This window comes from Rhipicephalus sanguineus, chromosome 7, assembly GCF_013339695.2.
Source record: "Rhipicephalus sanguineus isolate Rsan-2018 chromosome 7, BIME_Rsan_1.4, whole genome shotgun sequence".
NCBI lineage: Eukaryota > Metazoa > Arthropoda > Arachnida > Ixodida > Ixodidae > Rhipicephalus > Rhipicephalus sanguineus.
Genome location: NC_051182.1, coordinates 143,320,417 through 143,343,802, shown reverse-complemented (window position 1 = coordinate 143,343,802; position 23,386 = coordinate 143,320,417). Strand labels below are relative to the sequence as shown.

The window sequence follows — 23,386 nt, the reverse complement described above, 5'->3', positions numbered from 1 at the left end:
ATTCCCAAACCTTTTTTTTTTTTTTTTTTCGCAGCACATTCGGTCACCCGTAAGCTTCAACAACATTCACTTCGACAAAGACCTCGACACTGAAACAATCAATGGCATTAATCTTGACGAAGACCTGATGAGGACCTTTGGAGACGAAGTCCTCGAAGGGCCAGTGGTTTTCAAGGATTCCATTCGTACAAAAGGACCCATTGACGTTGCCCCTGGTGTGAAAGTAAATGGCATTGACCTTTCTGAGGCTGCCAAGCTGGTGAGTGGTTGCTCGTGTTTACGTACAAGTCGTGTCGCAAAACTTGTACCTCTAGCAAGCAAGTGGGTTTTCTGCTTGGGACACTGCTCTTAAAATTTTTTCTTGATCAATTTTGATGAAACTTGGTGAGTTTATGTATATTTGTGTGCTGATTTCAAATGTGCAGGTCTTTTTAAGTATGTGTAGTTTTTCAAATGAAAAATATTTCGTGTGCCTTTTGGGGAGCAACATTTTTTCTAAACTGAGAGAGTTAATATCACAATAATCTAGAATCAGAACTGTGTGCAGTGCACAAAAATGGATGTTCTAAACCCATTAGAACAAAAGTTCTGGTATGTTGAACATTCACGAGCGAGTCAATTTCAAGCTGGGATTTTACTCGCAAATGTTCAACACACCATAAATGTTGTTTTATTGGGCTTAGAACATATTTTTGCTGCACTGCACACAGTTCTGATTCTAGATTATTGTAATATGCTTATTGCTTATCGCAATATGCTTATTGTAATAGATTATGTAATGTCCCCTTTTAAAGGGACACTAAAGTGAAACAATGAACCAGTTTAGACAACTATATTTGAAGAAAGCACGAAAAATAACACAGAAAAACTAAGGGGGCAGGATGACGCGCGTTGTCCTGTCTTTGCTTGCTGCTAGTAAAGAAGTAGGCTGCACAATAATACTAGACAAATGTAACCGTTTCTTGTGTATTCACACTACCAGCAGTCTTGCCTATCTTTCATGTAAACATTATTGGTCTGGTCCTCTTTTTTACTTACTCAAATTTGATCCTTATGGCAATTGACTCTCTTCCTGCACAGGTGTCAAGTTCCCATCAAAACACTGTCATCCATGGGGACGTGTCTTTCCCGTCGCTGGTGGTACAAAAGGACCTTCACGCTGAAACCGTCAATGGAAAGCCACTCGCCCAGCAGTTCCTCTTGGTGAATGGCGAGCAAGTGATGGCCGGTTTGCCGTCCTTCATGCAACCGATCTCTGTCAAAGAGATCGTCGCGGACTTCGTCAGTCCAGTCCAACTCAACGGCGTGCCCTTCAGAGAATTCATGGACGAGCTGGTCTTGCAAAACGGCTCTCGGCACAGGCTCATCACCAACAAGCACTTCAGGAATGGATTGGAAGGTAATGGATTTTTTGTCTTGGCAAGAAAAGGGTTTTTCTTTATAGTATAGTGTAGTCGGTTTCAAACTATTACTCTTTCAAAATGTCATCACATATTAAGGTATTTAGCATTACTCTTAGCCAAATTAGAACTCTGCTTTTAGGCCTTGTAACTTTCCAGTTTCTTGAATGTGTCATGACAATACTCAAGCACTCAATTCTATAGAGTACACAAGAACTTGTTTCTATTGAAGTGTGTTTGCAATTGCAAATGTGATTAACATTATTTGAGATGTACAGTCTAACCTGGATATATCAGATCTTGGGGGAATCTCAAAATTTGATATAATTGATATATATATAAAATATGTCGTATATCGAAAACATTTCAAGGGGATTTTACATTTGTTCCAATATACACAGTAGTTCGTTATGTGGATGCTTTATGAGAGTTTTACTGTATAACAATGACACGTGCACAGATTATTATATAATGTACTAAGAGTGCATAACTGTGTGTGAAGGAATTGCTCATGACTATACACCACCGTTCCATTCTCAGCACACCACTTGCAAAGCTACGGCCTCGTCGACGGCGTCAACGTCGAAGAGATGCTGAACAGCGTGGTGCTCCTTGACGTTCCCCAGGTAGTGGATGGCATCAAGGTGTTCCAGAACCGTTTGCGCCTGGAATCCTTGCTCGCTGATCAAGTGAACGGCATCGACATCAAAGAACACGTTCGAAGGGTTGTTCGCCGCAACATTCAACAGGTTATAACCGGAAAGAAGACTGTCATGGGGTACGTACTCCCATCAACTTCGGTGAAGCAGTTTTCGTTATTTCGGCACCGATATTTTCTTCGTCAGTTTAGAAATGGAGGTACTATATACGTGATCGGCTTTCAGATTTCTCCGCATTCTGTGGTCAGGAATTTGACTCGATGCAGAAGCTGTGTTGAAGAATCCGGTGAACGTACAGATTCTACTGCAAATGAATACTATAATGTTAGACCACATTACATGTGACTGACCTCTGGAAAACCGGTCGCACCAACAGACAGTTACGCCAAGGAAAGCACTGGGGATATATTTTTTAACGGTAGTGTAAAGATTGTGACCTGGATTGAAAGGAGGCACAAGAAGGCACCCTTTTTTGTCAATATCTGAACCCACAGCCTTCAATTGCAAGTCCTATGCTGTGCTGTTTGAGCTACAATGGAGGGCACTCTCTCATTCACTTTGTTACCTATTTGACTTTAATCCTCGGGAGTGTTAGCCAGCACCACTTGTAGCCAAGGTGGCGAGTGTGGAACACTTTTTGTTGAGGTAGCAGCTGACCAGAAACCCTCGCATGCTACCTAAGGCATCAAGTCTGCCGGGACGAAGCCCTCTCTATGAAAGCACAAACAAGCCCTTAGAACAATTCCCCTTCTTTCGTGACCTTTGAACAGCATGAGCTACAAGAAAGGAAGAACATAGCATTAAATTCAAACTGGCCAAAGTGCACACTTTAACCGGTAGTTACAGTTGGACGCTCTAAGCATTTCTTCCAGTCGGCCTCTATTTCTAGAGTTTTGTTAAATTTTTTGCTTGTCCTTTCTGCTACATCTTTTTGCTCAGGAAAGCTTTCGTTCATGGCCACGTGACGACCGGTGATCTCGTAAACGGAGTCGACATGAAGGACCTTTACGCCAGAGCAATGTCAAAAACTCAAGAGAATCTGATTTCTGCGCCGATGACCTTCTTGGGTGGCTTGGATGCCCGTGAGTATGCCGTTAAAAATCTAAATTTTTTTCTCACTTTCCAGACTTGTGCAAAATGACTATGTACAGGACTCTGATTGAAACAAGACATCATTTTTAAAAGTCTTAAAAGTGACGTTTAAAAGCAAGTTTTAAAGTAACGACTGCTGTGAGCAATTGCTCACAATAACCGCATCACATCGCTGCAAATCTGGCCACTAAAGGCAATTTTGAGAGCCTCTCCTTTCTGCTGGTGGTGCTTAGTGGGGGGGGGGGGTGTGTAGAGGTTTTCTCTGAAGTTGCGTACCAAATAGCCCAACAACAAATTCTTCTAGTTACACTAAAGGCAATGTTGGCTGTGATGCAAGTATCAAAGTTATGCCAATATGACCCAAACTGTATACACTGGAAACAAAAGTACGAGCATTGCTTAGCCCTAAATTACACTTCAGCGACTGCTCTGTTTGAATCCATCCGTAATCGGTTCATATTTGTGCTTTCACCCGATTCGCTTATTTGTGTAGGCCGGTTGCACCTTTACGGACCTGCGAAGCTCGATGGACTCAACCTCGACAATGTGGTGCTGCTTCGAGAAGACGAAGTTCTGGGGGGCACGGTTGTCTTCAAGAACCTTCTGTCGGACGGAGACATTCAGATTGGTGGCCTCTTGAACGGCTGCAACATCACTAAGGTATCTTGTCCGTTTCTGAGCAGTGTTTAGTGTTATGTGCTTGGCAGTTTGTCGAATTCTGGTGCTTTGAGCTGGGAAATTCAGAATCTTGAAGAAAACATCAAAGGAACACTAAGGACAACTAAGCTGTCTTTAAGCATTGCTTCTATATCGGCATGTTAAAAGATGATCGACTAGCAAAAAAAAAACTCTTGTGATCCTGCACTCCCATATCTAGTTAATTGGCTTTTTTATACATAAAGAACTGCACTAAATTACGATATCCACTCTGGCTAGCCTGTTCCAAGCTAAAAGATGCAAGAATGCTGAGAAAAGACCAAATGCAAAAAAAATATATATATGCTGGTTTGCAATCTATATTTCATTGCTTACAGGTGCCAAGGTTTACACTCAGTCGTAAACCTTGGCCTTCACATTCATCTATTTGATAAAATTTCACTCATTAGACATGACTTTAAACATTGTTTCCTATTCCTAGAGCTAACACAACCAAGTTTTGGTTATCGTGCGCGCTAGATTGAGGCAATGTTTGTTCTTTCACAGCTGTACAAGGAAGCATTGTACAACAATGGCGTGAAACAGTCGGTGTACGGTCAAAAGCACTTCTCGAAGTTGAACGTCAAGGGCAACGTCCACATTCTCGGGGACCTCAACGGAGCACCATTCGACGCTCTGGTTGGCAACCTCCTCGCGAGGGATGTGCCGCAAACCGTGGACGGCCCGGTGACCTTCTTGGACAAGGTGGTCGTAGACTCCCTCACCCTGACGGGACCGATCAACGGAGTCAACCTGACAGACCTGCTGCGCGACGCCGTCACCAAGTCAACTGAACAGGTCTGATAATTCAAGTTTTACTTAGGGAACTTAAACGCAGAAATTTTGGTCTGTCTGTCTGTCTGTCTGTCCGTCTTTCTTTCTTTCTTTCTTTCTTTCTTTCTTTCTGTTTGTCTGTCTGTCACCGAATTCAGCCTCCTGGCCAAAGTTTAACCACTTGCTGAACGCCCAGCCATGCTGAACTGGTGGCGCCATTCATACTTGTGAACACTGTCGATCAAAAAGCAAATGTTACGCAGGTGTGAGGCGCAACATCAATACGTAAGTATTAGGCGGTGTGTACCTTTACTAGAAAACAGATACGCAATTCTAAAGACCCTAGTGTTTCTTAGGCTGCGCTGAAAATGCGGGCGTGCTGAAAATGCGACGCTATGCACAAAAAGCCCTCTGCCGACGTATTGCCAGATGGCATCCATATCTCACGCAGCGCCTCTCTATAGTCTTTCGACGACATTTGCAGCGAAGCACGCAGATACGCGGCCAATTTTTTTTAGTATTTCTTAAACTTGGGTTATGCTATAGCCTTCACACTGCAGCTTCAGCGATTCTTGACAATGAAAACAGTTGAACCTGAATAGTTTAATGTTTCAAAAACTTGTGCGCACACATGCTGAAATGTCAGTCATGTCATTGTGGATTTTCTTGGTGGTGAAAAGGTATCTTGCTGCTTTGTCTGCAGACCTCTGATAAAAAAAAATTTCAGTGTGTAAGAGAACATTGTTCCTTTGCTTACCTAACACGCATGCAATAACCTAAGCTGGTCATTGCCACTGACGGCCATCTTTTAAATTGCACAGTGGTGGGTTGCAAGTCTACATGCATAATAAAAATTGTGTATGCAGATCTCGAATGAAATCAGAATAACGGGAATATCAGGAGTAGTTTACATAATCCAGTCGATTTCGGTTTTGTGCTCAGTGCTACTTCAATTGTAAGGCATTATTTCTGCATCAATCGGTTAAAATCTTGTTTTATTGACCTATGTTCTCCTTGTTAATGTGTTCGAAATGGTTCGCTATTGTAGGGAATGACCAGCTTGTAGTAAAACCAATATAACTGAAACAAGCTCATGTCAATTCCAGAAAAAAAAATTGTGATATGATGCACTCAGTTGATCTGTATGAGTCAATCATTCATTGGCCCCTACACTACCCCGATGAAAAAAAAAAAAAAGTTCCATTTCCAGCTGGATTATATAGAACTTTTCCAGCTGGAAAGACTTTTGGTTAGATTATGCAGCTAGAGCACTAAAATTCAGCTGGAATTCAGCAAATGTGGCTGCCGGGAGCTGACAAAGTTCCAGCTGGATACTCGTCCACCTTGAGCTGAATCGTTGAACCATAAGTCTTTCCAGCTGGAAAGATTTCCATTCAATAATCCAGCTAGAAATAGAACTTCCTTCATCTGGGTACCTGTGTCTTAAGATAGACTGTAGAGAGTTGGAAATTCATGATGAAGGAAATAAGAAAAAATGCATGCGCTTGTCCCATGGCCTTCTTAGTCTCGTCTAGCGTTAATGTCGTGCTCATATCTTTTGTCACTACTTGTGTTTTCTTCAGAAGCAGACCATGTTATGTGTAGTACGCCATCGATATCCTGTAACCACTTCTCATGTCTCCCAACTTTCCAGGTGGTCCGAGGAACAAAGACCTTCACTAACCAAAACGGACTGGTTGCGTCCAACTCTCTTCACGTTCGCGGCAACGTCGTATCGCGTGGCCTCGTGGGTGGCATCAGCGTCGCCGATCTTGCCAGCGTAGTCACGGCCCACGGTCGCCACGTCATCCATGGCAAAAAGACCTTGGTGGGACCTCTGACTGTAGACAACATCGACGTGAAAGGTGAGCGCACGCTTTTTGAGAACTCTGCTTGCCTGATATCATCATGAGAGCTACGTCAAACCCTTTCTTGCCAGTAGATCAGTGTGATGTGTAATGTGGACTGCTCTTTAATGGTCGTTTATCATGTGTCGCGTTGCAAGGAGGGCTCTAACTTTTCACATGTATGCTGTGTACCTGAATTTTTATCTCGCGAGACTTTTCATGTGTCAAAACGTCAAGTGCTGCATCTATTGTGTTACGTGAAGACCACTTCAAAGCAACCAATTTATATTTGTGTGCAGATTTCAAATATAAAATATTTATTCTAATACAATATGTAGTTATTAAATTGCACTTCATGTCCCTTCTTAACAAGGTTTTTTTTTCCTAAACTGAGTTTTTCATCATTGTGCTAGTATTGTTTGAACTTTCTATGACCTCTGGTAATGTTTCACCTTGCTTACCTTGATGTTAACCTTGTTTTATGCATATTTCATAGCTCATTACTGTAAAAAATGCAACACGTGGCACTAAAGCTGTCTCCCCTGCAATAGTGCCTTCGAGGCAGCACAGGTATTCTGTGCATAAATAAATAAGTAAATAAATAAAATTGGATGCAACAATAATCTGGAATGAGAATTGTATGCAAGAAAACAACTGATGCTCTAAACCTACTTGAACAAAAGTTGTATGTTGAACATCCACGAGCGAGTTGATTTCAAGCTGGGATTTCGGGGACCTTTTCCTATATTAGGCTTAGCTAATTGGCAATACAGCAGATTGCCTGAACCACAAATTGCCAAATTTAGATTTCGTTAACCCCGCCCAGGCAAGCTGAACGGCCTGCGCATACCCGAAGACCTGGTCCTGCCGAGGCTCAAGAACCAGCTCATTCCGGGCAAGGTCATCCTGGCTGGGCCCTCGGCCATTCAGGGCAACTTGAAGGTCGGCAAGGTCAACGACCTCTACCTGGAACAGCTGTTGGCCGAGAGGGTGACCCTGAGCGGGGATCAGCGGGTCAGGTCCAAGCTAGTCTTCCAGAGGGACATTCCAATATATGGTGGGTGTTTCCTTCAAAATTGCATTGGTGTTGTGCTACTAGCCTCGAGGACGTGGTTCGATTCCTGGCCATGGCACCTGCATTGTGATAAGGGCAAAATGCAACACCTGTATGCTTAGCATTAGGTGCTCGTTAAAGAACCCCCGGGTGGTCGAAATTAATCCGGAGTTTCCCACGATGCCATGTCTCGTAATCGTATTGCAGTTTTGGCACATGAAAATTCAGGTTTTTAATTGCGTGACAGGGTGGCTCTGTTGCAATGCTTATCAGTTACTGAAATGTAGCATATCATCGTAGCTTTGGTACAAGCGTAAATGTGTTGTCATTGCATAATAAACAGCCTGCATAATAATGCATAAAAACATTGCATAAACAGCTGGCATTGCTTAATAAACAGAAGCACTAACGGGCAAATAAAACTGGTTGGTGCTCCTGCATATAATATTGTAGCGGGGTTGCAGCTATGACTGGGGAGGTGTGCAAAGAGGAGGCAGACGACGTGTCGGTGTTCTGAAGATACACAACCGCCATCTTGACTGCTGGACTATTCCATACTGTAAACAAGCTAAATATATTCGTAACATTTTGGTGGAGGTGCTGGGTACTACGAAAGACGGAACTCCGCAGCGGACGTGTCCTGGACGGCCTCAATATGTCAACAGAAAGAAACTCTGCTGCTGCCGCTTCGACCGTGACTCCGGTACAACCGGTACAGCCGGTCGTATTGACTCAACCGCGCGATCCCGGTAACTTCTGCGGCACCGACCACGTTGACGTCGATGACTGGATTGCGAAGTACGAGCGGTTTGCAGCGGTCTACGGGTGGGACCCTACAATGATGCTCGCCAACGTTGACTTCTATCTCTGCGGAACAGCAGGCGCGTGGTTTCAGGCTCATGAAGCTGACTTAACAAGTTGGGATGCCTGTAAACAGAAGCTTCGCGACCTATTTGGTAGAGCCGTCGGACGCCAGCGGGCCGCTTCTAAAGAACTCTCCTGTCGGGCACAAACTTCCACCGAATCATACGTCTCCTACATCCTTGACGTCCTGGCCCTTTGCCGTCGTGTCGACGCCAACATGTCAGAGGGCGACAAAGTAAGCCATTTGCTCAAGGGAATTGCGGATGACGCTTTTAATTTACTTGTGTCTAAAGACTGCTCAACCGTGGACGACATCATCAAAGAGTGCCGCCGGTTCGAAGAGCTGAAGAGTCGCCGCATTGCCCAGCATTTCATGCGACTTCCGAACACGGCCGCTACATCATCCTGCGAGGACCTTCAGCCGCCATGCGGTCAACCGCCTACCAACGACAGCGTAGTTCGCATCGTGCGCCGAGAAATCGAGGCGGCGTCGCCATCATCTTTCCTGACGCGGCCATCTGATGATCCTCGACCAACGATCTCGTTGATCCAGCAGGTTGTGAGGGAGGAGCTTGCAAATGTCGGACTGCAGCCGGTATGTTCGTTGACAGAACCTCGTGTCAGTTCCATAACGCCTCCTCGTGCACCGGAAATGTTTCGCCGCTATCGTGACCCTGCCCAGTGGAGAACACAGGACGACAAGCCGATCTGCTTTCGTTGCCACGGTGTAGGACATATTTCCCGCTACTGTCGTTCTCGCACCTTTCCATCTCGCTCGTTTGCTGGCTATCGACGTGACGACAACCACCGACCCCTGCATTTTCCCGCTCGCGACGGTGCACCATACGATGAGGCTCCTACGACATCGGTCCGACGCTCCAGCCGTTCGCCGTCCCCACACGATCGTCGCTCCCGGTCACCTCAGCCCCGTCGCCATTCGTCACCTCGCCCTACTGGACGCCCATACTCGGAAAACTGAGCAATGCAGCTCCCGGAGGTGATGCTGCATTCGACCCCCGACCTGAAAACCCTCTGCTGACCCTCACTACGGACCAGAACCTGCTTGCTGTGGAAGTGGATGGCGTGCCTGTGACTGCCCTCATTGATACCGGCGCACATATTTCTATTATGAGCTCTGATCTCCGTGCACGATTAAATAAGGTCCTTACGCCGCCCGAGTCCCTATTTGTACGTGTCGCTAGTGGAGGAACTCCGGCTGTACTCGGAATGTGCACGGCACGTGTGAGGTTCTCCGACCGCCAGACGTCCGTTATGTTTCATGTTCTCGCTCATTGTCCTCATGATGTCATCCTCGGACTCGATTTCTTGTCTGACCACTCTGCTGTCATTGACTGCTCGGCCGGTGTTGTACAACTTGATTTGCCTGCGTCCGCCAACGTGTCGGAGGTGGTTCAGATGAAACTTTCGTGTGCTGAGGCTGTTCGTCTGCCACCACAAGCCCTAACTTGCGTCGCTGTTGAACCATATCCCAGTGTACCGGATGGGGATTACGTGGTCTCTCCCCCTCCCAGTGTTCTACTGGCCCGCAACGTCTCCTCTCCGTACACAGTTGTAACTATTACAGCGAACAAGACGTGCCTTCCTCTTCTGAACTTCGGATTGAGCCCTCAAGTCCTACCACAAGGCATTGCTCTCGCTACTCTGTCACCGTCGTACGAGTGCCAGATCTCATCGGTGTCACCCGAACTGCCCGCTGTCGTCTCTCCAAACCCGCACAGTCGACGCAGTCCCCTCTTCTACACTGCACAACAACATAACCAAGATGATTGCCTTAGACCTTTTGCCCTCTCAAGTTAGAGACCTCAGTGATCTCCTTACGACCTACTCTGACATATTTGACTTTGACGGTAGGCCCTTAGGTCAAACCTCGCAAGTCAAGCACCGCATAGATACCGGTGATGCAGCTCCAATTCACAGGCGTCCTTACCGAGTTTCACCATCAGAGCGCCAAGTTATTCAACAGGAGGTCGATAAGATGCTCACAAAAGGCATTATTGAGCCTTCTTCGAGTCCGTGGGCTTCCCCTGTAGTCTTAGTTAAAAAGAAAGACAACACCTGGCGTTTCTGCGTGGATTATCGGCATTTAAGCAAGATCACCAAAAAGGATGTCTACCCGCTTCCTCGTATCGATGACGCCTTGGACTGCCTTCATGGTGCTACCTATTTTTCTTCGATAGACCTACGCTCTGGTTACTGGCAAATCGCCGTAGACGACCTCGACCGTGAGAAGACCGCCTTTGTAACGCCTGACGGTCTCTACCAATTCAGAGTCATGTCGTTCGGTTTGTGCAATGCGCCGGCCACGTTCGAGCGGATGGTGGACACGCTTTTGCGCAGCTTTAAATGGTCTATCTGCCTTTGTTACCTGGACGACGTCATTGTATTTGCTCCCTCCTTTGAGTCTCACCTCGACCGACTTTCGTCTATTCTTTCTGTGTTTCGTGCGGCTGGGCTACAACTTAATTCATCGAAGTGCCACTTTGGCCATCGCCAAGTTGCTATTCTGGGGCATCTCGTCGACTCATCTGGCATCCGACCCGATCCCGACAAAGTTCGCGCTGTCCTCGATTTTCCCGTACCAACTTGTGCCAAAGACGTTCGAAGTTTTGTGGGCCTATGCTCATATTTCCGACGATTCGTCAGAAACTTCGCAGATATTGCCCACCCCCTCACTGACCTTCTCAAGAAGGATGTGCCATTTTGGTGGGGTCCTGACCAAGCCAGTGCTTTTTCCCGCCTCATTACGCTGCTCACCACACCGCCGATCCTCGCCCACTTCGACGCTTCCGCTCCAACCGAGGTGCGCACCGACGCTAGTGGTTACGGCATTGGCGCTGTGTTAGCCCAGCGTCAATCCGGTCATGATAGAGTTCTTGCGTATGCCAGCCGGCTCCTTTCTCCTGCCGAACGCAATTACTCTATTACTGAGCGCGAGTGCCTGGCGCTTGTATGGGCAGTTGGTAAATTCCGCCCCTATTTATATGGTCGACCTTTCACCGTTACCACAGACCACCACGCTCTGTGCTGGCTTTCAGCATTCAAAGATCCAACAGGGCGCCTAGCTCGTTGGGCTCTACGCCTCCAGGAATTCACGTACACAGTGGTCTACAAGTCTGGCCGTCTCGGCATGTTGGCCTGGCCGAAAAACTTCTGCCCAAGTACTCCGGCCCTTACCGTGTGCTACGCCAGGTGACTGAGGTCACCTATGACATCGCCCCTCTGGACCATACGGCGCCCTCTACGTCTTCCAACGTCGTCCACGTCGCTCGCCTGAAACCGTACCTTTCGCCCACCACCTGCTAACAAGCGCCGAGTCGGCGCTTTCGCCGCCGGAGGTCGAGGTAGCGGGGTTGCAGCTATGACTGGGGAGGTGTGCGAAGAGGAGGCAGACGACGTGTCGGTGTTCTGAAGATACACAACCGCCATCTTGACTGCTGGACTATTCCATACTGTAAACAAGTTAAATATATTCGTAACAATATAAATACTGATACTATTGCCTCAAAAGGTAAGGCCTGCAAGCATAAGTACAACAGAAGATCGGACTCATTCTGTTAGTGTTTGCATGCCCTACCTTTTTTTTATGACTAATCCTCACCCACTAGCTCAACTTTGTTGTTCTAAATGAGCTCAGACTTAACTGCTTTCTTTGCCTCTTCCTTAATTTGTGTGTGCATTTCTGTAAACTCCTTGCTTTTTAAGACCTCTGGGGTAGTAGCATAGTGTCGGCATCATTTACCGTATTTTCTCGCATATAACACGCCCCTGTGTATAACTTGCACCCTTAACATTAACTCTACAAAAAGAAAAAAAACTGTATGCATATAACCTGCACCCCCATTTTTTTAAGCATTCTTCCTTTTCTTAGTGTGGGTCATATGCGAGAAAATACGGTACCTAAAAACGACAAACTGCAAGAGTCTTGCCTTCGTTTAGCGTTATGTGCTGTCGATCAATTTGTTTTCTCTTATGTGACACATCATGTTTGAATGAATGTGTTGTAGTGACATGACTGCTTTTGCATGCGCCTAATGTGGTGGCTGTCCTCTACTGAGGAAAAAGCAGTCTCTGCCAAAGCATTACATGCAAGAGGTGGCTGGACATTCCTGCTCCTAGTCTGTGAATTTGGACTAGAAAAGCATGTGTACACAGTTAAACCACAATGTAAAAAACAGAAATGGCACCTGATGTATGTAGTAAACCTTGAGTGTGTGTCGCCAATATTTGCACAGGACAAACATGCTCGTAACGGATATAATGAACGCACAGATTTGTCATGTTGATGCTGCTTCATCAAGGGTCAAGTATTCTTGCATTTCTGTACCAAAAATCTTGAGTGGCTGGTCATGCTTATTGGCCAAGCGTTTGTCACTAGCTAGACTGATGCATGTAATCCTTATGGAACAGAAGATTTATTGAGCAGCAAGTTTTGAAGCAGATTGGCACTATCCTCGGCAACACTGCAGCACGACAAGTATGTCTGGCTGCTTTCTAAAACTAACCTTGCATTCAAAATTGTTGCTGTTCATGCAAGTTGGTGTTCCATAACTGTTGGCACTCGTCTCTTCTTCATATATCATGTATTTTTTTCTTTGTTGCACTAGTTCATCATGCAGCCATGTTGAGTCTTCTTCTTCAGTGCCTCCACCTCCCCTCCCCCACTTCGATTTTGAATTGCTGGTAATCTCTCTTGAACTTCATTGATGCCCAGGAGACCTCGGTTTCGAACGCATCAACGGTATTTTGAGGGAGCAGCTGGTCACCCAATCCAGGGAGTACAAGCTATCTGGCGCAAAGACTTTCGTCCAGGACGTAGAGATCCGTGGTAACCTGAACGCGGTCACCGTCAACGGGTACGACCTGATCGAGCTTGCGAGAGACGTCGTCCTCGTCAACAGGCCCGAGGAGATACCACATTCCACCGTAAGAATTTCCATTCAACCCCTTCGTGTACACTGCACACATCTGTGTATATGATTTGCTTTTCCAATTTGTGTGCAGTGCTTTTAAAAAAAATGCAACAAATGTTAAATTTTTGTTCATTTCAATCCCCTCCATGCTCAGACTGTTTTCAGTTAAGTTGCTATTGCTAATGATCTTTCGTAGAGCTCTTGACCAAAGCACATTTGAAGAGATATTAGACATGTAGCAATGATGCCAATGGTAAAATAAATTTCCAGCCATTCCAGCTTCCATCCATTCAATAACATACATGTGTACTTTGTCAGTAATGCACCATGACGATGTGCTGAATAAGTATTAACACGATAGCATTAGAGAGCTCGTTTCGCAGATATTCTGGTGTTGGTGGCAGCATTGGTTGTGAGCAAAAATTCGGCATTGTCCGTGAGTGAAAATTTGATAGATGCAAATAAATCGTAAAAAAAATATTCAGAGTGAGAATCGAACCCAGGCCTTCTGCGTGGCAAGCAGGTGTTCTACCATGGAAACACGCAATTGCTTGAAACTGCTTTGTAAAAAAAAAAAAGCTCTTTAAGAATGTCATATGTATTGGGAGGAGTCTTCCTAACTCATGTAATATAGTGTGGCAGACTCGTATTATTGGTGATAGCTATGTAAGTGGATAGTCTTGTCATAGTGTTACGGATATGTTTATAATGGATTTTTGGGTATGTCATTTTCGGGTCAGATGCAACTTCATTCAGTTACATTGTTATAACGAAATTGAAGGAGCACTGCAGTTTGCTTGTTATAAGCAATATTTCGTTATAGCCTCAGCAGAAACTTGCTGCAAATATTATGCCCTGTACTAACCCAAAGCAAATAGCAGGCGAAATATCATCTCTCCACACGACTGTACACAACCACGTTCCAGAGATAAATGGAAAAGTCATGCACCTACTTTATTGCAGTTCAAAATACACCACTTTTAATTCAGACTTGGCTGCAAAGAAGTCCGTAATTGAATGTTGATGCATCTTCCTGATGCGAATGATGGCTCGCTCGGCTGCGACCGCTATGTTCATGCCATCTTCGCCACCCTCGTGAGCGTCGAAGTAGCGACTCAACACATCCTCCACTTCTAGTGCCTCCAACGTCGTCGGCACGTTGTTCTCCTGTCCATTGACAGACCTGTTGCTGACGAATGACAACAGTTGCAGTGGTTGCAGGCAGGCACACAGTGTGCAGTGGCTGCAGGCAAAGTGCAGCGAGATGAAGGCGGGAATGGCTTTGCGGGTGCAGCAGCGTGCGCATGGCATGCCGTCCAGCTTTGCACGCGTTGCGCACGGTCAGACATTGGCTCAAAATTTTATTTCCTAACAAAGTTTGTTCGTTATATCCTGTAACAGGCGAATTTTACTTCGTTAAAACAAGGTTTAAAATATATTGGATTCCATGGGGACATTCAAGGGGAATTAAGATTTGCGTGCTATATCTATTATTTCGTTATACCCAGTCTTGTTATGACAAGGTTTAACTGCGATGTTCATTCTTGACCATCTCGCTCAAGTTTGTTGCTCACGTCTTTTTCCGCAGGTTTTCTCGGCTCCGATTGAAGTGGTCGGACAGATCACCGTCGTTGGCACCGCAAACGGCATTGACGTTCAAAACCTGAAGCAGAACTTCGACACAGGCAAGAACAGGTGGAAGCAGGAAGTTCAGGCCATGGCGGACGCCCTCAGATACCACGAAGCTGTCCTGCAGAGACAGCTTGCTGCTTACAAAGGTCAGTGTTAGATTTGATCAAACATATTTATCATAGAGCTTGCTTCCCAATGTTCGTGCATTGGAAAAGTTTCAAGTACCATGAAAGGTAGAGTAAACCATTATTACAGCTTGTGTTATGACCTATAGGTATTCAATAGAGCTGTGCAAATAGCAAAATTTTGGGTGCAAATCGAATCGAATAATTTCGAATAATTTTCGAATATTTCTCAAACATTTTTCGAATAATTCGAAATGAAATTACAGAAAAAGTTGCGGAGAATCCCTAAGTATGTTCTTGTGAGATAGCAACATGAAAGTGTTTTTCGCTAGGTTGATGAAGTGCTGGTGGGGTCATATTTTATAGTTGTCTTTCTTATCAAGAATGAGGCAATGTAGAGGCCGAATTGTATTTATGTACATGATTTGGTGCAACCAAAGTGTTGCCGACAACACTTTACACGTGATAGGCAGAGATGCCATTTCCTCAGCCTCTCCTCCTCTTTCAACTTCTGTGGAGGCCCAATTGATGTGGCGGACGAGGGTGTGCTCCCTTCAAGTCCGGAGTTCCAAATATGCCTCGTAGACGTCTATATATAAGAACATCTGAAATTTTGGATGCTAAAAAGCTTCGGCGTCCGATTTTTCGGACTTCCGGCCCAAAGTAGCACCAATTGAGCCCCCAATTCTGCCACATCTTTCATCTCCATGTTGGAACCAGCGTTTTCTTGAGCTAATACATTTGCGACCGTAGCGGAGCTTGAAAGGCAGCTTTGCCGCAATACGGGGGTGTGATGAGGTGAAGCATATTGAAAATCTAGGAACCACTTCCAAACGGACGTTGACCGTCTCTTGGCTAAGTTCGACCGTAACGGACCTTGAAAGGCAGCTTTGCCACAATACGGGAGTGTGAGTAGGTGAAGCATATTGAAAATCTAGGGACCACTTCCAATTAGACGTCTGTCTCTTGCCTAAGTTCGACCATAACGGAGCTTGAAAGGCAGCTTTGCCACGATACGGCGGTGTGATGAGGTGAAGCATATTGAAAATCTAATCTAAATCTTAATCTAAATCTAATCTAAATCTAATCTAAATGATTGTCTATTTGTTGTTTCTGCTGTTTCCGCTCGCTCGGTATATATTTATCGGTTCGAGCGAAAATAAAATCAGTTGAAAGTAGCGCTGTGTCCTTGTCTGTTTTCTTTCTTCGTCCCTGTCTAGTCGCGCTTACCACTCTTCATGGATGCAAACCAACTAGCCCGCCAACATGTTTTAGCTAAATCTAGGGACCACTTCCAATCGGACTTTGTCTCTTGGCTAAGTTCGACCGTAACGGAGCTTGAAAAGCAGCTTTGCCGCAATACGGGGTGTGAAGAGGTGAAACATATTGAAAATCTAGGGACCACTTTCAACCGGATGTTGACTGCATTTGTCTTTGGGAAGTTCGAATAGTTCGAATAGTAAAATTTCAGTGCGAATCGAATCGAATAGCAAACACTATTAGAAAAATATTCGAAATTTCGAATATTCGCACACCCCTAGTATTCAAAAAATGGCAGAGAAACAAATAAGACTTGTCTGTTTTGTAACCACACTCAAGTGTGGGCACTTCCTAAGCATTGGCACTTTCTGATCCCTTTCATTGTCATACTGTTCGCCCTAAGCTCGAAATATATTGTTTGATCAGCTAAGCCTTTGAAGCTTCAAACAAAACTTTGGATTGAGATCTTTCGTTTGTCACATTAAGATAACATGGCCACAAAGAATTGCTGGAAGAGTGTTCAAGAGTAACAACTTGCTTACTTTAAAATTCCGTGAATATAGAGTGCCACGAATCGAAGTTGTGCTGTTGTGGTTCCGGTATTCCGGGTGTGCATTCATTCCAAGTCCTCTCTTGATGGTTAAGCAGCAAGTGTGGAATCTCCATATTCATGTACAGTTTTCAAGTTTGTCTCCGCTTAAAGGCGACTCGGTTGATTGCAATTCCAATACATCAAATTGCACTACTATTTCCAAGTATTTGAGTGTGGGAGCTACAGTTAATTGTGCAAACATCCACTTCAAGTTAATTAGTTGAGTGCGTGCCTAAAGTGTCGTGTACCTGCTGTTACATCATCACTTGCAGGCCAAGCCACTGGTCTTGCCTACTTCAGGGCATTCCAGACACTGGATATTCCCTCTCGAAGGATCTTTACTAGCCCGGTTGCTCGCTCTGTGAGGTAAGTGGAACGGCAATTTCTTTATTGCAGGTTACACACTATGGGCAAAAGACAGCGCGCAGATGAAGAAAGGGCAGTCCTGCTGCAGGTTACACACTACTTAACCATCCTTAGTTCCAGGTTGTGCAATGCCACAGGAATGGTGCTATTCTAAGAGCAAGAACTTTCCAGTCCGCTTTGCTAAGGCGCCCAAGACACAATTGCACTTTGTCGTCCCACAGGTTTCTATTTGCTGTAGAACCTATGTACCATAAACATTTGTGGCCGACTGTGCGTAATGCTGGTAATACAGGAGTGCTCAAAAACACTGATCCTTGAGTGCACGCGAGAAACTGAGCGAGAATTCTAAACATTGGGTATTGCGGTGAAACTTTCATTTTCTTCTCTTCTTGATGCCATCACTGCCCTATAGATCTAAAGCCTTAAAAATTGTAAATCTGCATGCCAAGCGAGTTCGGCAAGAGCGAGATCACTGATCCAGGAAACATTCAAAGTGTGTTGCATCCACCCTGAAGCACCTTCAATTGTACCTGTGCTCGTACATTGAACAATATGTGTGGAGTGCTTCAGCAAAGTAAGACTTGAAGGGTAGATGGCTGTGTCTGCTCTTTGTGCCAGTATAATGTCCCTTCTATTCTAGGACTTCATTGGTTCGAAGATTCACCTGGGGTGAAATGGTCTTGTAAACTTCGTGTCCATAGACCTCTTCAAAATCTCCAAAGAATTAAAAATTCTTAATCTGTTCTGCAGTCCAATTCCTTCAACAATTTTGAGGATGCAGGAAATGGAAACCAAATTTCCAATATCCAGAATTGGCATGTGATGGGTGCATACAAGCGCGGAGTTACTCCAGTGGCTGTTTTCACCTATTGCGCAGGTCTCCCTGGAATACGGCTCCTGCAGACTCAATGGTCCTATGGACTGCCTGGCCGACTCGCTGTCTCCACGGAGGAGACGACTGCTGCGAGGACTTCTCGTCGGAAGTCCTTATCGTGGAGCCAGACGGCACGCTGTCCAAGGGACGACAGGCCTTGCGCCGTCGATACTTCCCGTTCGCTTCTCAACATGCCGCGATGCAACCAGGGTTCGTCGTCTGGACCAATAGCACTTCTAGCAGAATCGGGTAAGACTTACTGCTTGCCAACAGTTTGAAATCAAGCTAGTTCCAAGAAGTAAACTTGCCCAGGTGGTGCTGGTGGACTAGTTGGCTGTACATGATATTGAGAACATCTGCACAGAATTTAAGAAGCACGGACAAACAATGATGCACACAACACAGCAACTGTGTTGTATCATTGTTTGTTCGTCCATGTTTCCTAAATATTATGCTGCTGTTCTCAAAATCTAGCTTGAAAACAATATATTACCGCCATACTTACCTTGCCTCTCCTTTTTCTTTTGACTGCCTTTTTGTGGATTGTCTATGCATAGTTCTGTCGATTTACCACATTACTTGCACACACGTTACATGGGTGGTTGACGGGGGTGACGGCATTATCAAATCATAGGGCCAGAGAGGGGGGGGGGGGGGTGTTGTTCTTGGGGTGTGGCGTGCGGGAGGACAGGTGATTGTACAAACTGCTGCTTGTGCCACAGTTGCTAATACATTACTGCACCATTTTATAACCTGGAATTTCTTCTATGAGTATCCATGTACATATGTCATTGTTCGTTAAGTAGCACTGTCTTTCTAAAGTCATTTATGTGTTGTACAGTACAACTGCACTTATACTTTCCTCATTCATGCATTCTTCCCACATATGTTTTTGGCATGCAGTCCCAGCAAAGAATCTTGACTCCTATGTATTACAATTCCCTTCTCACACGTCATTCTTGCCTGATAAGTTGTGAGCTGTCACGGTGCTGGAGGTGAGTCATCGAGTTTGGCAGTGTGGACTCCCACAAGGCCATGCAAGTGCTTGAAAAGGGGCCTTGCCCTAGCACAGGTGTGAACGAAACCCCAGACTTTCGTCAAGGACTTCAAACTGATCATAAATTCTTTTGGAGTACAGCTGTTCACTATGAATCTTTTTTTTAGTATTTAGCAGCACTTTCCAATTTTAGCCGTATGTTCACGTTAAGTTGCATCAACGTTGTATGGAAAACGTGTTAGAGATGTTCTACAGTGCTTACTGTAGCCTCTTTCCCACTACGACCCCTCACTAGGTTGGCAGTATTTCCTAAATAAAATGATGGCACAACCTAATCACATTTCATATCCACCTCTGCTAATCCTCAGATTGTCTCGTGCAGCTGTGAACACCCGGGCGCGGAGGAGCTGGCCCTGGGTCTCCTCGATCCGCACGGCCAACTTGCGAGCGATCAGCTCGTCAAGGTCGACCTGAGGGTGACCGCGTCGGCGTTCGTCAGCGACGCCAGGATGTTTGAATTCCTCGGAAGCGCATACCTGGTTGTGGCCCACTCTTTCAACAAGTACCTCCTGCCCTCGAGCAAAGGCGAGTGCATCGTGCCAGCGTGTACTTGCAGCTCCTGCGGTTCAGATGCTACCATGGCCGTAGTGCGGTGTTGTTCCGTAGTTCTTGTTCCTGTGAATGTTCATGTCTTGTATGCAGAGCTTGCTCCTTCTGTTGTTCAAATTGAAGCATGAATGAGGCAAATGTCGGTGAGCTGTTGTGCGCCACGCCAGCCAGCTGCCTGTGCAGCGTTAAAAGATGTTTTAAATAAGTCGCACTAACACACTTTGTGGTAGAATGCCAGGCTTGAAAATAAGCTTGACCTACAAGTTGAAATACTATTTTAGTCTTTGTTGACCTTTTCTTTTTAACGAGGTTTGTACACGTACAATCTAAATCTTTGTGTTCAAGGTTCTTTATTATTCATTCTGGTAGGCAAGACACTCGTACTATCGGCGTAGTTCCATAGCAAAAGGCTGACAAGAGCCCATTGAGAAATACAGGCTTGGAAAAACTGTCTTATAAACCAAAATACATTGTAATGAGCTCTTTCTTTCCTCAGACCATCAATGAATGGAACGGATTACCTCTTGAAACATTTTGTGATAATGATGATTCTGACTTCGATAACGACGTACTATCTTTCTGTTCATTACCATTCAAAACAAGCTATTCTGACTGTCTCTCATTGCATATATTTCCCTTGTTATGCTTTGCATGATCCTGCTATCATTTAACTATATTTATTTGTTACACTGTGTTCTATTGCTTTACCACATTTGTTTTAAAGCCTATTAACTGCGCTAGTAAACACGGACAAAAACGAGGAAGACAGGACGCGCGCAGTCTCACAACTTAACGTTTAATGGTTGACAGATGACATACATCCAGTGAACAACAAATGAAACAAGTTCATTGGACAATGATACGCCTTTGTCACAAAGTAGCATCTAAAAATTTTAGCTCACAATCGGCAGGAGATACCGAAGGTCCGCTTATACATCCATGTGTAGTGTTAATCTTGATTGCTTCGAACGGCTCTCGGGTGCACCGGTCCCTGTGACGATAGTCTTGGTTTTGTTTAGAAGTGGTTGGCACGTGTTAGTTACCTAGTACTTTACACTCCCTACAATGCTTAGACACCTGAGAATAGCCGTGTGAATTGCTCCACAGATGGCTATTCTCACGTGTCTAAGCATTGTAGGGAGTGTAAAGTACTTGTAAAGCATTGTAGGGAGTGTAAACTGAAATCAACAAGTATTAACTGAGGTCTGCATTGGTATGACCAGCTGCTTTGGCAATCCATTTTTGCAGTCTAATAGGGAGAAAAAACTGCTTCCCATATGCATAATCTTCCTCTCGCGTGGCGCTCTGGGGTTGAATTCACAGAACTTCTTTCGTAGGTGCATTTTCCCATTGGTCACCTGGCTTTGCTAATGACATGTCCCTCATCATGATTGGCTGAAATATTCTTACGAAAATTTTTCGCATAAGACGTTTTTGTGAATACGGGCCCTGCACTTGACAGGTGGACACATTGACGTCTATCGGCTTGCACCGGGCCAGGCCCACTGGCAGCTCCACCAGACTCTGAACGCCACCGGCGTGGCGTCCATTGACGTCGTGGAATTCGATGGCGTCGTGTTTCTCTCGTCTGCGAACAACTGGAAGCAGGGCTTGACATCAACTTACTCCACCATCTACACTCTCTCGGGAGTTGTTGACATGGTAAGAATCCTGGACTGGGCCTAAATATTCGTCAACAGGGAAGTCCTCTTTCCGAGAAATCCATATAGATTTTGTCAGCTTCATGCTACATGCTACAAATGTGCCGATGATTTTTTTTTTTTTTCACAGCAGAGCTGTTAAGCTTTTTGTTATGCCATGTGGTGACACCAGAAAACTATCATTATGAACCGGCACGTGCTCTCTCAGTCCTCTTTTTCGTCTTAGCAGAACACGTGCGCCGATTTGTCTGGCACAGGATGCAATAACTCTGATGGGCGAGAGGAGTACAGAGAGAGAAATAGGAAGAGAAATAGAGAGGGAAGGAGAGAAAAAATAGGGGAGAGCATGAGTACAGATGGAGAAATGGAAAGGGAAGAGAAAAAGATAGACACAGAAAGAAATACAGAGGGAAGGATAAGCGCACAAAAAAATAGAAAAAAAAAGAGAGCAAGCATAACCATGTATAGTATATCAAGGGGTGAGGGGGAAAGGAGGGGAGAGGGTAAAGCGTAGCATAGTCTTGTATAGCAAGGGATGGGAAAGGGAAGTGAGGGTGAGGATGGAAAGGAGAATGGCAACGCCACCAACTCTAATGCTTCCTCAGCACGGTGTAAGAATATACTCAGGTCCAGATAATGCGCGTCCAGATAATGTTCGGGTTCTTATCAGATGATATCAGATGATAACGAAAAGCGGGGCAGTCGTCTCCATAGCAACGCGCATGCTGCTGATAACGTGCATTTTTTTTGTGCCATTTTGTTGGATAATGTGCATCCGCCAAGCGGCGTCGAGGGGCGAAATCGAGAGAGCAACAGGAGAGGGCACGGCGAGCGCGGCGCACTCCGCCTCAAGCCACTAGATGGCGCACCGTTCAACGGACCGACGACCGAACATTTTCTGGCCGCTTAGGCGCGCGCAGTGTCAACACCTGAATATTCTTACACCATGTTCCTCAGCCTTCACATGACTAGTGCGTAGCTGCCCGGATTTTTCGTTTCACGGTACAAAACTTTCTGCGATATTCTGCATTGATTCTAGCCTTAAAGAGCAGTTCAAGAGTACAAGTAGCCGTAAGTGTGCAGCCTTAAGTCAAACATGGTGTGATCCTCGTTTTTCTAACCCTTTCGCTTTTAACCCAATCTTTTTCAACCGCAACGTTCTCATTCGCGAGTCATCAGTGTTACCAGTACTTTGTATCGGTGTTTCCACTTTCTGTGCAGTTCGTGCCAGTGGCTGACGTGCCCACGTCGCTGGCATCTTCGACTCTGTTCCTTACCGTGGACAACTCGCTGCTGTGCGCATTCGCAAGCGAAACTACCGCGCTGCAGGACCAGCATAGCTGGCTGGATGCCTACACCGAGCCGGTCAGCATCTACAGACACGTGTACGGCCACTTTCAGCTTCTTCAAAACATTCCGCTGTACGGCGTCAACACCATGGAGCACTTCAGGTTTGCAGGCAAGTGTGGAATTTTCGGATAATGGTACACTTGAAGGATTCTTGCAACTTCTTGAGGGATTTACTTTTCAGTGGCATGGGTACAGAGTGACACTAGAGTTTCTCTTCAAAGCACTTCCAGTCGAGCACTTTCGGTTTTCCGTATGCTTAGAAAGTCTCGTAAAAAATAAAACTGGTGCGGAATGGCATAACTTTGCTTAAGATAAGGGCCAGTTAAGTGTTAGGATAATTAATGAAAATTACTTGAATGAGTTCAATGAAAGAGCTGACGGTTTTCTTCTGAGCATCGGGATCGTTGTGGCATCTGGCAGAGCGGATCTCAACCATACGCTTGTTTCTGCGTGGCCTCGGAGATCCGCTTTGGCAGCGCGACGAAACCCAATGTTAACCCAAGGGATACACCTGGGCACCTAGGCATGCCGACATGCGAGTGCCATATGCAAATGAAATGGCATCCTTTCCTTAAAAACGTGCTCGGGAGGAAAACACTTCAA

At 45.4% G+C, this 23,386-nt stretch overlaps 1 protein-coding gene across 1 annotated transcript; it reads left to right on the top strand.

Moving 5' to 3' along the window:
- Positions 1–31: 31 nt before the first annotated feature.
- On the top strand, positions 32–22,915 carry LOC119400126 (uncharacterized). Its single transcript, XM_049417533.1, has 15 exons — positions 32–259; positions 1,081–1,399; positions 1,941–2,178; positions 2,999–3,141; positions 3,645–3,811; positions 4,355–4,645; positions 6,276–6,486; positions 7,295–7,525; positions 13,119–13,330; positions 14,906–15,095; positions 17,199–17,292; positions 18,170–18,415; positions 19,546–19,817; positions 21,235–21,434; positions 22,655–22,915. Exons 1-15 carry the CDS (start codon positions 128–130, stop codon positions 22,913–22,915), a joined length of 3,207 nt encoding a protein of 1,068 aa, XP_049273490.1. The 5' UTR covers positions 32–127.
- Positions 22,916–23,386: the final 471 nt, after the last annotated feature.